General features: G+C 35.9%; 3 protein-coding genes across 4 annotated transcripts; 2 read left to right on the top strand and 1 right to left on the bottom strand.

Annotated features, from left to right (window-relative positions):
• The first annotated feature begins 957 nt into the window (after positions 1 to 957).
• On the top strand, positions 958 to 2116 carry LOC144559941 (protein FAR1-RELATED SEQUENCE 5-like). Its single transcript, XM_078309108.1, has 2 exons — positions 958 to 1135; positions 1236 to 2116. The coding sequence occupies exons 1-2, from the start codon at positions 1072 to 1074 to the stop codon at positions 2114 to 2116; spliced, it is 945 nt and encodes a 314-aa protein (XP_078165234.1). The 5' UTR covers positions 958 to 1071.
• LOC144559583 (protein FAR1-RELATED SEQUENCE 5-like) lies at positions 2030 to 3921 on the bottom strand. The gene is made up of 3 exons (XM_078308646.1): positions 3744 to 3921; positions 2722 to 3643; positions 2030 to 2629 (listed from the first exon to the last, which is right to left on the bottom strand). Exons 1-2 carry the CDS (start codon positions 3805 to 3807, stop codon positions 2844 to 2846), a joined length of 864 nt encoding a protein of 287 aa, XP_078164772.1. The 5' UTR covers positions 3808 to 3921; the 3' UTR covers positions 2030 to 2629; positions 2722 to 2843.
• A 1454-nt stretch (positions 3922 to 5375) lies between these two features.
• On the top strand, positions 5376 to 9006 carry LOC144559099 (FHA domain-containing protein DDL-like). 2 transcript variants are annotated; one of them, XM_078308043.1, is made up of 10 exons: positions 5376 to 6029; positions 6478 to 6509; positions 6827 to 6893; positions 7004 to 7061; positions 7262 to 7354; positions 7714 to 7828; positions 7927 to 7974; positions 8104 to 8149; positions 8340 to 8410; positions 8701 to 9006. In XM_078308043.1, exons 1-10 carry the CDS (start codon positions 5478 to 5480, stop codon positions 8738 to 8740), a joined length of 1122 nt encoding a protein of 373 aa, XP_078164169.1. In that variant the 5' UTR covers positions 5376 to 5477; the 3' UTR covers positions 8741 to 9006. The 2 variants fall into 2 exon arrangements, with proteins under 2 accessions (XP_078164169.1, XP_078164170.1); XM_078308044.1 differs by having other exon boundaries at positions 5886 to 6096.
• Positions 9007 to 12449: the final 3443 nt, after the last annotated feature.

Genomic DNA, 12449 nt, shown 5'->3' with positions numbered 1-12449 from the left:
ACATAAATATTTTAATGCTTCAAGTTAAACACTAGCCGTTATTAATAATTGAGAGGTCCCCAATGATTATTTTGGAAGTTTCTGCGGAGTTTTTTGCGGGATTAAAGGTGCGAAGATTGTTATCAAGATCCTTCTATTTATGACAAAAAATTTCTCATTATATCGTCTATACAAGGACTTCTTAATTATCGCTTGTGATTTTAATTCTGACCCTAAGATGGAATTTGACAAGAGCAACATTTCAAATTTACATAAATACTCTCGATATATTCTTTTTTTTTCTTAAGAATACCTCCATCGCTAGGAATCCTGGGGAGCAGCTTGGGTCCGATGTCCATCGGACTCAAATTGAGTTCGATGCCCTGCGCTGCCGTTCGATTAAATTTCAACCTATTTCGCTTGATTAGTGGATCCGAATCTCACACCCGCTTTTAAACCCGTTTTCTATTTTCTCCAGTCTCTTCGACTCTTCGTCACCTCTTCGTCTCCTCCGTTTTTTCTTTTCTCCTGGCCCGCTCCAGAATCAAAGAAGATTGATATCTGTCGCCCTTCTCGAGCGCCTCTGACTGACTGGAGCCTCCGTGTGCGTCAAGCTTCTCCACGATCGTGGCTCCACCATGTGCGCCTCTGTTCGAAACCCATGTGAGTAAACCCTAAACCATATTTGAATATTTTGAATAGTTGCTTCAAATTGAATTTCTAATTTTAGAGACAAAAAAGCTACATCGTGCGCGCCTCTTATATACTTGTTTATTATTTGAATAAAACAGTATTGAAAATTTTGATTCTCTAATCCCAAACAAACAGTGATAATAGAAGAGTTAATAAAATTGTTCATTATCCCAGGTGCACAAGGCACACAGTTGCAAAGGGTTTTGGAAATGCTAATAGGACAATCCACTGTAGTTTGAATATAAAGCTTTATTAAAGAAAAAATGGTTACTTGTAGCTTGAAGAATTTAAAGGATGTTCTCTGATACCAAAATCACCTAGTTCTATTTAATTATTTTACTTATTTGCCAATTTTCAGAATCTGAAAAATAGACATCATTATTTATTGGCACATGTACCATGGAGCCAGATAAACAACCACTACAAAACTTGCAAGTCGATCAACCGATGGTCTCTTCTCAAGGTTAGTACCAATTGATATATAATTAAGTTGTGACCTATCTTTTTTTAGAGGTGTTGCTTAGATTTAATTATTATAGCACTAATAATGTTCTTCTTGCTAGGAACTCTGTCAAACAATATTGAAGATGTTACTTCTGATGATAATCAATTGCCAAATTCTTTGATACCTACAATTGGAATGAAATTTGCATCAGTAGAAGAGGCATACCATTTTTATAATGCGTACGCTTTACAAGTCAGATTTAGTGTGCGAAAAAATCTTAATAGAAAAAACAAGTCAAATGTTGTTACTATGAAATGCTTTACTTGTAATAGAGAAGGCAAACCAAAAGAAAGATCACCAACCAAAGCTCCACCAAAATTTAAACGGCCAGAGATAAGAATTGGATGCAACGCACACATGAAAATCAATATTTGCAGTAAGGGAGCTTACAATGTAACTTCTTTTGATTTGGACCACAATCATACCACCTCAACCCCAACCAAAGCGAAAATGTTGAAGTCCCATAGAAGCATAAGCAAGGCACAAAAGGCATTGGGATATTTGGCTGATGCTGCTGGTATTAAACCAAAAGAAACATACGATCTTTTGGCCAAACAAGCTGGAGGTCGACATAATCTTACTTTCATTCCAGACGACTACAGAAACTACTTGAGAACAATAAGGGAGCGTGATATCACCTTAGGAGATGCTGGGGCACTATTGCAATATCTTCAAGACCGTCAAAAAGGAGATCCATCTTTTTATTATGCGATTCAACTTGATAGTGATGATCAGATTACTAACATCTTTTGGGCTGATGGAAGATCATTGTTGGACTACGGATATTTTGGGGACGTCGTTTGTTTTGATAGTACTTACAAAACAAATGAATATGCATACCTTTTGCTATTTTTGGCCATTGTCTTTTATCGAGCAATCAAGAAAGCGACCATATTCATCTTCAAACATTTTGTAGACAGTTGGAGTGTAAATAACTGAAGCTTGTTTGAGCATTTCTGAAAATAGAACTTTAGGGTTGCCTTGGCTTGCTCTAGAATCTGCCACTAACTCCGTGTGGCGACGAGTTTCTAAAAGTCTCTCCCAATGATTAAAGAAGTCCAGCAGTCTTTGTCTGGGATCCAAATATCTCTTAATAACACTATTTATGCTCTCACTTCTTTAAGTTGACATCATATCAGCACAAAAGACTTGCCGACCATACACAAGTGCCCACTTTTCTCGAATTTTGAATATATCAGCCAACCATTTGTTAGTGGACAAATCATACTTTATGAGCATCTCTTCCCATGCACGCAGAAGTCTGCCTCATCTTCACAATCATACACACAATGGCTGAAATCAGGCTTGAAAGATTTAGAGCCGCCGAATACGTTACTCAAGTGCTTAGCAGCATTTTGGTACATGTGTCAAACACACAAACGATGAGTAGTGTCAGGTAGAAACATTCTTTATTGCTTTACTCATAGCAAAGTCTTGATCAGTCAAAATTACCTAAAATGATTTTGCCAAACTAATTAGCTAAAAATACTATATAAATTTATTACATAAACATAACTAAAATTATAAGAAATTTATAACATCACCTTAGGAGCTTTTCCACTTGTCATTTTCAAAAGAGCACAAAACAGCCACTCAAATGAAGGAGCAGACTCGTCATAGAGCAAAGCGGCACCAAATATGACAGTTTGTTTGTGGTGGTTAACACCTACAAAAATAGCAAAAGGTCTGCATATTCATTTGTTTTGTAAGTACTATCAAAACAAACGACGTCCCCAAAATATCCGTAGTCCAACAATGATCTTCCATCAGCCCAAAAGATGTTAGTAATCTGATCATCACTAACAAGTTGAATCGCATAATAAAAAGATGGATCTCCTTTTTGACGGTCTTGAAGATATTGCAATAGTGCCCCAGCATCTCCTAAGGTGATATCACGCTCCCTTATTGTTCTCAAGTAGTTTCTGTAGTCGTCTGGAATGAAAGTAAGATTATGTCGACCTCCAGCTTGTTTGGCCAAAAGATCGTATGTTTCTTTTGGTTTAATACCAGCAGCATCAGCCAAATATCCCAATGCCTTTTGTGCCTTGCTTATGCTTCTATGGGACTTCAACATTTTCGCTTTGGTTGGGGTTGAGGTGGTATGATTGTGGTCCAAATCAAAAGAAGTTACATTGTAAGCTCCCTTACTGCAAATATTGATTTTCATGTGTGCGTTGCATCCAATTCTTATCTCTGGCCGTTTAAATTTTGGTGGAGCTTTGGTTGGTGATCTTTCTTTTGGTTTGCCTTCTCTATTACAAGTAAAGCATTTCATAGTAACAACATTTGACTTGTTTTTTCTATTAAGATTTTTTCGCACACTAAATCTGACTTGTAAAGCGTACGCATTATAAAAATGGTATGCCTCTTCTACTGATGCAAATTTCATTCCAATTGTAGGTATCAAAGAATTTGGCAATTGATTATCATCAGAAGTAACATCTTCAATATTGTTTGACAGAGTTCCTAGCAAGAAGAACATTATTAGTGCTATAATAATTAAATCTAAGCAACACCTCTAAAAAAAGATAGGTCACAACTTAATTATATATCAATTGGTACTAACCTTGAGAAGAGACCATCGGTTGATCGACTTGCAAGTTTTGTAGTGGTTGTTTATCTGGCTCCATGGTACATGTGCCAATAAATAATGATGTCTATTTTTCAGATTCTGAAAATTGGCAAATAAGTAAAATAATTAAATAGAACTAGGTGATTTTGGTATCAGAGAACATCCTTTAAATTCTTCAAGCTACAAGTAACCATTTTTTCTTTAATAAAGCTTTATATTCAAACTACAGTGGATTGTCCTATTAGCATTTCCAAAACCCTTTGCAACTGTGTGCCTTGTGCACCTGGGATAATGAACAATTTTATTAACTCTTCTATTATCACTGTTTGTTTGGGATTAGAGAATCAAAATTTTCAATACTGTTTTATTCAAATAATAAACAATTATATAAGAGGCGCGCACGATGTAGCTTTTTTGTCTCTAAAATCAGAAATTCAATTTGAAGCAACTATTCAAAATATTCAAATATGGTTTAGGGTTTACTCACATGGGTTTAGAATAGAGGCGCACATGGTGGCCGAACGCTGGAAGCGATGCGCCTCCGCCGCTGCCATCGTACCATCGTCCACCGCACCACTCCTTCCCTCCTTGGGATGCTCAATCAGGTCCGAGCTTTTTTTTCTCTCTGCCTTTCTAACATTTATTTCTTTGGTTACTATTATGTATTGTCTGGAGTTGATTGGAGTGCTATAAATTGAGGATTTGGTGAAATTCAGGGTCTGTTTGGGTTTAAGGATTTGGTGAATGTATTGGAATTGGCAAGGGACATATAGAAGCGTTCAATTAGATAATGAAATTGTAGCAATATAAAGATTGATGCATGTAACCTTCAATTCTGTACCAAAGTTCAATTAAAACTTGAGGGAAATAGTTGAAGAAAAATGATATTAATAACTGATAATGGTAACTTGAGACGTATAGCAGTAAATGCGTTCTAATCAAGTCAAAGTATGTAGTTGCTTAGGACAAATAATTTTCCATCTTGGGTCATTTTGGTGTTTTGATATCCTTAATTTTCAATCCCCCATCTATAAATACTTGTGTGGTGATAAGTCTGAATGTACATCATTATGAATCTCATTTGAAAGAGAAAATTGCGTAGAAAATATTTGTGATTTTAGATTTGTAATTCTTCTCACAAATTGTCAGAAATATGAAAGGGATTGAACTGAGAAAAAAAAAATCTACATCTAAAAACGTGTATGACCCTCATGTAGTTTGAGTGGTCCCCACAGATATTTATGGTGCAGGTACATTTGAGAGATTTAGTTGAGAAAATTATTTACGTAAAAATTATTTACGTAAAAATTATTCACCTCATATGTATAAATATTTCATTACATATGTATTAATATTTTAGAAAAAAAAAAAAGTTATGAGCTAGAATTCATGCAGTCCTTCTAAATAATTATGATAATTATAGTGCGGATACAATAGAGATACTCTAGTGCGGTACTGTTATCGGCTTCTTAAAAATAATCACCAAAATCACTTGGAAACCTATATCTAAATTGGAGTTCGCTTTGAGATTCGTGTCAGAGTAAAACAGAGGACTCAAATCTCATTCTACACGGTCGGGTACTCGGGTACCGGCGTTGGATCTGAATTCGCTTCGCCCTAGCTGGGTTTATTCTATCTTTACCGAAGCGGAAAATCTTCCTATTTCCATTTCCATCTCCATCTCCATCTCCATTGAAGCCGAACCCTGAACTAAGCGGGCCTTTTGACATGGCTTCAGCTGTAGCGAGAAGAGAGCGTCACAGCCGCTCCTCACCTGTTCGATCAATTTCCCCTGAGAGAGATCGCCATTCTTTCCACAGAAGAGAGAGGTCAGGAAGAGAAACTGAGCGAGCCATAGAAAAGGACCGTACCGGGACTTCGGACCGAGGTCGACATAGGGAGAGAGATGGTGCCAGAGATGGTTCGAGAGGCCGATACCGGTCTCCTGACCCTGCATCCCCACGCACTAATCATGCCAGAAATTCTAGCAAGGAAGAGCGTGATAGGGGGAGAAATAGAGAAAGAGATTCTGACAGAAGACCAGAAATTAGAGAGCGAGAGGCAGTGAGGGATGAGTCGCCACGCGCGAAGAGGCTGAGGAGGGCCCAGGAGGAGAGAGAAACCGAGAAAATGCCAGAGAGAGGAAGTAGGAGGGAAAGAGAGAGGGACGATGATAGGCGAGATGACTCGAGGGATAGGAGACATGACAGAGACACAGAAAGGAGGCACAGGTCCCGCTCACCAGAGAGACAGAGAGAGAAGCATGGGTCACGTGATGAGGTGCCTTGGTGATATCCAACCTCTCTTCCTGTTTGTATCCTTGGATTATTGGTACCTTACCAGACAGGTATGGTACCAGTTTGTTGTTGTGTGGAACAGGTCAGGGCCGAACTGTGCTGTGAGGTTCAGGACTATTACCTTTGTTGGATGATTTTTTGTTCAACTGGGGTTTCATAAATAGTGATTTTTTCTGTCTGAAATTCTGTGCAGTGGCAATGAATTTGAACTTGGGTCCATTTTCTTTGGTATTATTCATTTATTCCAGTTTTCTTCTTTTCTGTGTGTTTGATGGGTTTGTCTGTGAAAGAAAAACCATTAGGAATAAACTAACAAACATGGAATATCAGATACATGTTCCACCTATTACCGAACCGGACTTATGTTATATTGCATGTATCCACAGTTTGTCTTGAATTTGATTCATCCATTTTAATGTAAATTTGTGCAGGCAAGAGACTCAAGAGGTGATTCTCTTCCTAGGTTAGTAGATGAAACTGTCAATCTTAAATTCTTAAGTATAATAAATGTATACAAGATTAGTGCAGTACTGGATGATATGCACTGAGTTTCAGTTGTTACAATGGCCAGACTTATTAAAGACACATACTTCCTGGTATGCCTCAGTATCGAGGCATTTTAATGCTTGCATTTTTTACTTGTACAAATTTATTGACGTCTAATTTTCAATTTAATTTTTCACGTGGTTGTTTGAAAGCTTTTTTTTTTTTCTTGTCAGCGCATTTCTTACATCAAATCTTTTGTCTTCTGGAATTTTGATTGATTTTTGCACGACATAGGTCTGGTGAACTTGATTCAGTTGTAAAAATGAATGCAGCTACTGAGGCTCTAGAAGCCAAAGAAAAGGTTAGTTTTTACAAGAGCCATTTTACATGCCTGTTTAATGTCAATAATTTTCTGGTGCTACTTGGTATTAAGTACATTATCTCACTTGCTCCCCCCACCCCCTTTCTTAGCAAAAGCCGTCATTTGAGCTATCTGGAAAGCTTGCTGAAGAGACCAATAAAGTTCGAGGTGTGTGATGCTAAATTCTTATTCAGATTTATAATGTATCTATGACAAGCATGTTACAGTTAGATTTCATACAGATTTTAGGTAGTTGCTATGGTAAGTAGCAGTAAGCAATTAGACCTGTGTATGAAAAGTTGTCAATTTTCTATTTTCTTTCCTCTCTCTCTTTTTCTACTGATTCTTTTTTTTACATTATTTCTCAGGGGTAGCCCTAATATTTACGGAGCCACCAGAGGCTCGTAAGCCAGATACCAGATGGCGTCTTTACGTCTTCAAGGGTGGCGATGTGCTCAATGGTAAATTTACCATTTGACTATCATCCTCCCTTTTCTTAATTTTTTTTTCTTTTTTTTTTTTTGAAGGACAAATCGCTGAGAACACATTTTATTCTCCCAAAATTGATAATTTTTAAAATGAATGTGCTCATTTGTTTTTGGCACTAAATTTTGCATACCGACATATCCATGCTGTACCCAACTGCATGATACATGGTCCACTCTAGTAGTTGTATTAGCATAGCATGTCCATACCTCTACTTGTTTTACCTTTTACCAAGGCATGGTTAGTTCAGTAATACCTTCACTGATGATATTTTGTGTGCACTATTAATGCTGCTAAATCCTTTTTTTTTTTTTTGCCCTTTGGAAATGATTAGAGCCACTGTATGTGCACCGACAAAGCTGCTACTTGTTCGGTAGAGAGAGAAGGGTTGCTGACATACCAACTGACCATCCCTCTTGCAGTAAGCAACATGCTGTTCTTCAATATAGGTAAAACCATTTTTTAACCTGTCAATAACCATACCTGTATGGCAGCATACTGGTTGTGGATCTCACCTAACTCCTATTTTGTGATTTTTTTTTTTTAGGCTAATAGAAAAGGAACAGCCAGATGGGATGATGGTAAACGAAGTAAGGTATTGACGACCTCTTCTTTCCTGCTTTAGATTGTAATTGTTGTTGTTGTTTTCTATGACTTCTTCCTAAACTATTTAATTTGTTGTCCTATTTGACAAGAAATGTTCTTTTGTGTTATTATTTTTTAGGCCTTATCTGATGGATCTAGAGAGTACAAATGGGACATTCGTTAATGTAAGTTTTCAGAGTCACATCTTCATTATCTGGTGCATACCAGTATATTTTATACCTGTACTTATACTGCCAAATCTCAAACTTGTTAGTTTTTAGTCTATTGTACTATATTATGGTTGGATGAGTGAGCCGAGCAATCTTCACTTTTTCTTTGTTTAAGTTTCTGATACTTTCATGTTGTGATATGAAGGATAATCGCCTGGAACCACGCCGTTATTATGAACTTATGGAGAAAGATACTATTCGATTTGGCAATAGCAGGTACACAGTTATATTTTAAGCACGTGAATCTGCTATAATACTCTTGTAACTTGTGTTGGTATGAAACAAAAAAAGGTCCAATTTTTCTTATGTGCAAAGCTGTAAACAAGAGGGTAAAATGGTCTTTCGTTGCCAGTTGCTTCAGTGTTTAGTGAATCGAACTGGAACTTAATTAGAAAAATTCTTCCAAATTTACCTCTTAATGAATTAGAAAGTGAATTTTATTGTTTTTCCTGTAAAATTGTATTTTTAAGTTTTACTGAAAATATTATTTATGCATCTTTTTACAGTCGCGAGTATGTCTTGCTACATGAAAATTCAGCTCAGTAAACAAGGTCGCGGAGAGTCAGTTTTTTAACTACTGTTTTGAAAATCAGTTTTCATTGCAATATTAGGTGAACATTTTGATGTATGGATTCTGAGTGTGCTCGGGCTAGCAACTCTGTTTTGTATTTCCAATTTCTAGCTGGGAAACAAGGATTTACACAAGTTCCCAGATAATGTTGTACTTAACACTGTGCTTCAACGATATAATTTAGTTATCCCTTTTGTTTACTAAATTTCCTACTAAAGCCCTTTCAGCAGTCATGACAAAACCTTTTTCTGGAGCCATTTGATATTATTGTGTCCTCAAGAAAATTGAAAGTAGAACCAAGAAGCATCCTATTGAACATGCTTTACTGGTGGATGCCGAGGAGCTACGTAAGTTTCTTGAGAACTTCATAGAGAAATTAATTGTATTGCAAAATTTAACATGAACTTCATACTGTCAATGTCAAATAACTCTTCCAGTTAACCAAACAGTATTCTCGTGAATTTCATATTGGTGAAATTGATATTTTCCGCGGGTCCACATCCTCTGAGGTAATCAAAATTTTGAGTTTAGAACTGTTCAAAAATTTCAGTTACCTCGACATGTCATAGAAGTGGTTTAGCCACCTTTTCAATACACTGATATCTGTCCCGGGTGATATGAATTCCTTTTTCGCGTGCCCAGGATGAAATGAAAATCTTTCAAAAGTTGTCATTAAACTAGACAGACTTTGTTTTAAAGTGTATAATTAGTTATCTTTTGAATTCCATGGATTGATGGGCATGCGAAGCAATTGCCTTGTTGACGCGACACTATACAACACCCATTATTCAAATTTCTGTATAGATAATAATGGATGGCCCGTAGACAGAAGACATTATTTTGTTCAACAAATAAAAATAAACATCTCAACTCAGTGGGTATCTTATGAGATAACTCAAAATTTGTATTTATAGAAACCGGGTCATTTTATTCAATCCAGACCTATTTGAAATTTATGGGACGGCTTTAAATTCGTACGATGATAATTTGGACGGTCTGAATTCTTCACATATCAACTAAACTTTTTGAGAGATGGCAGTGATGTCTTTCGTACCTGGTTATATATATAGGCCGATAGGCTTATTCCTTTCTCCTGTTTTTTTCTGATCTTGTGTGTGGCCGATTCTCCTTGATTTTTCCTGAATTCTGATATGTTCCGACTTCCGAGTACGATGTTCTGAGGTATGCCTGAGTCATATCCTAGTCGCGACAATGTGTTGATTGTATTTTGAGTTGATCGTGTCCGACGCATCTCGTGTCCATGTCCGTGTCAGAAATGGGCATGTCTCAATTTCAGAATTCGGATCCCCAGTTATCACATGAGTCCGTATCCCCAAAATTAACTCGAATTTTTAGTTTTGATCTGGCCCATCCGATCAGATATTTAGTCCAATCCGGCTCATGGTGAAATGCACTGAGCCCTTTAATATTTATGTTAGAGCAGATTGAATGGTCCTGATCAAAATTAAAAAATTAGGTTACTTTAGGGGATCTGAATTTGTATGGTAGGTAGGGGCGACTCATGCGTTCCGATCAACTTTGTCTTTCGCCTCTGAAATTTTTTTTGTCGCTCTTTGAATGTTTTATTTGTAATTTGGGTTAAATTTAGAGTTAAAATTAAAATATTTTTTTTTGAATTATGATTGGTAATTATAATTATTGGTTAGAAAATCAGAAATTACAAGTCAGAGTATTTGAAAGTATAAATTAAAGCATTGTTTTTTATTGAGTACCTAATTAGTCAACGGATTTAAACTGATTAGTTATTTAAATTCGATTCTATATTTTTTTGCCCCCTCGACAAAAATCCTGAGTCCGCTCCTGTTGGTGAGATTAATAAATTCATGCTCTTCTTTAACTTTGACATAAATCTCAAAACGTATTTTCTATATCTATAATAAACACGGAATCTTTTTAACTTGTCTTGGACTAAATTCATACCATTTTTTTTCCTAACTGTAAAGTATGGTATCTGAGGAGATACGTATTTCAATTTTAGACATCTTGTGCTATATAAATTATAAGCTACGTGATTATAATGTAACGATAAAATGATTGATTCACATAAAAACAAAATTAATAATTTCAATTTCAGACATCTTGTTCTATTTCAATTTTAAATATCTTGTGCTAATATCGATAATTTCTATATGTTAATTTTTCAAATAATTGATTCACATAAAAACAAAATTGAAATGTGATATTTTTTTTGTATAAGTACGTAGAGAAAATAACATAGATCACATCTAACGGTTTTAAATTTTGATTTATTAATGCTTTTAAAAATGGAGGCATCGTGGAGACAAAAAAATGAAGCCATTTGAACTCTTCTCATCTTTTGTTAATTTTTTTATGAATAGTGTGAAATATGAATATGAATTCGCGCTATGACTATCTGTAATTCTGTCATCAGTTTTCGTTCCTATTTATCACATAAATTAATATCACGTCAATGACCAACACATAAAATTTTAATCTATAATGGTCGATATAAAATTACAACTTTTACGACTACAGTTGGTACCAAAACATGGTCTAATTAATTTAAGTATATTTTATTTAATATGATAGTTCAAATGTCTTCGGCCATTTTTATTAATACCCAAAAAAAAGAAAATTTAAAAAATGTCCCTACCATATATTTTTTTTTTCAAAACTACCCCAACCGTCAGGCCCACGGGCGGCCTAATAAACCTACCAGACCGCCCCATGCAGAGGCGGGCCAGTCCTCTATTTTTTTTTAGAGATATTAATATTTTGATTTAAATAAATTTGTGAAGAAAAAGTTTTCTTGTTTAGAGTGTACGCCAAAAATAAGACATTTGATATATTTATGAAGTGATGTCGTAACTCTTCACTACAATTTATACAGGATACGCACATGGGAATCAAATCTGCAACTCGCATGCATTGTTTTACCTTTTGTCAAATCATTGTTTTACTTTCGTCAAATCACCACTAAAAAAAATAAAAGAGCAAACCGGAACACCACCCTCAAAGAATCCATATCTTATGGGACCTGAGGTGCAATTTATATAGACGGTCCAGATTAATTCTCAGCCGAAATAAATTCAATGTCTTAAGAAAATATAAGAGTCTGTTTCAAGATGCGTGCCAAGTTAAAAAAATGGTTCAGATTTTATAATTGAACCTCATGTATCTAGGATCTGAATTCCACACTGGCCAGGATCCTATTAGACATTTCAGACTGTCACATGTGCTACTCAAATCACTTTTGCATTTTGGTCCCTGTATCAGTCCAGACTGGCCAGGATCCTATTAGATATTTCAAACTGTCACATGTGCTACTCAAATCACTTTTGCATTTTGGTCCCTGTATCAGTCCAGACTGGCCAGTCTGGACTAATTTACCAGCAGAGGTCTGGACTGATACAGGGACCAAAATGTAAAAGTGATTACACCAGCATGTAGAGCATTAAAAAATACACATAATTGACACAAATTTCAATTTATTTGGATTTTTCTACAGTTAGTTATGAATTTCCAAAGTTCAGCTTTAAAAAAAACTTTAGCTAGGAAAGTCGGATTTACGCGTATGACCACTTTTCAGAAAGGGGGGATGAGATGGATCCGATTTTGCTCCGGAAAACCCCATGCATCGTCGCATCTGACGCATCAGAATTTCAAAAAAAAACGTCATTCAGTGCCTCAAAAATTTAGTTT

Source organism: Carex rostrata, chromosome 9 (genome assembly GCF_964058835.1).
Source record: "Carex rostrata chromosome 9, lpCarRost1.2, whole genome shotgun sequence".
NCBI classification, from domain to species: Eukaryota; Viridiplantae; Streptophyta; class Magnoliopsida; order Poales; family Cyperaceae; genus Carex; species Carex rostrata.
This window is presented reverse-complemented; position numbering and strand designations above follow the sequence as displayed.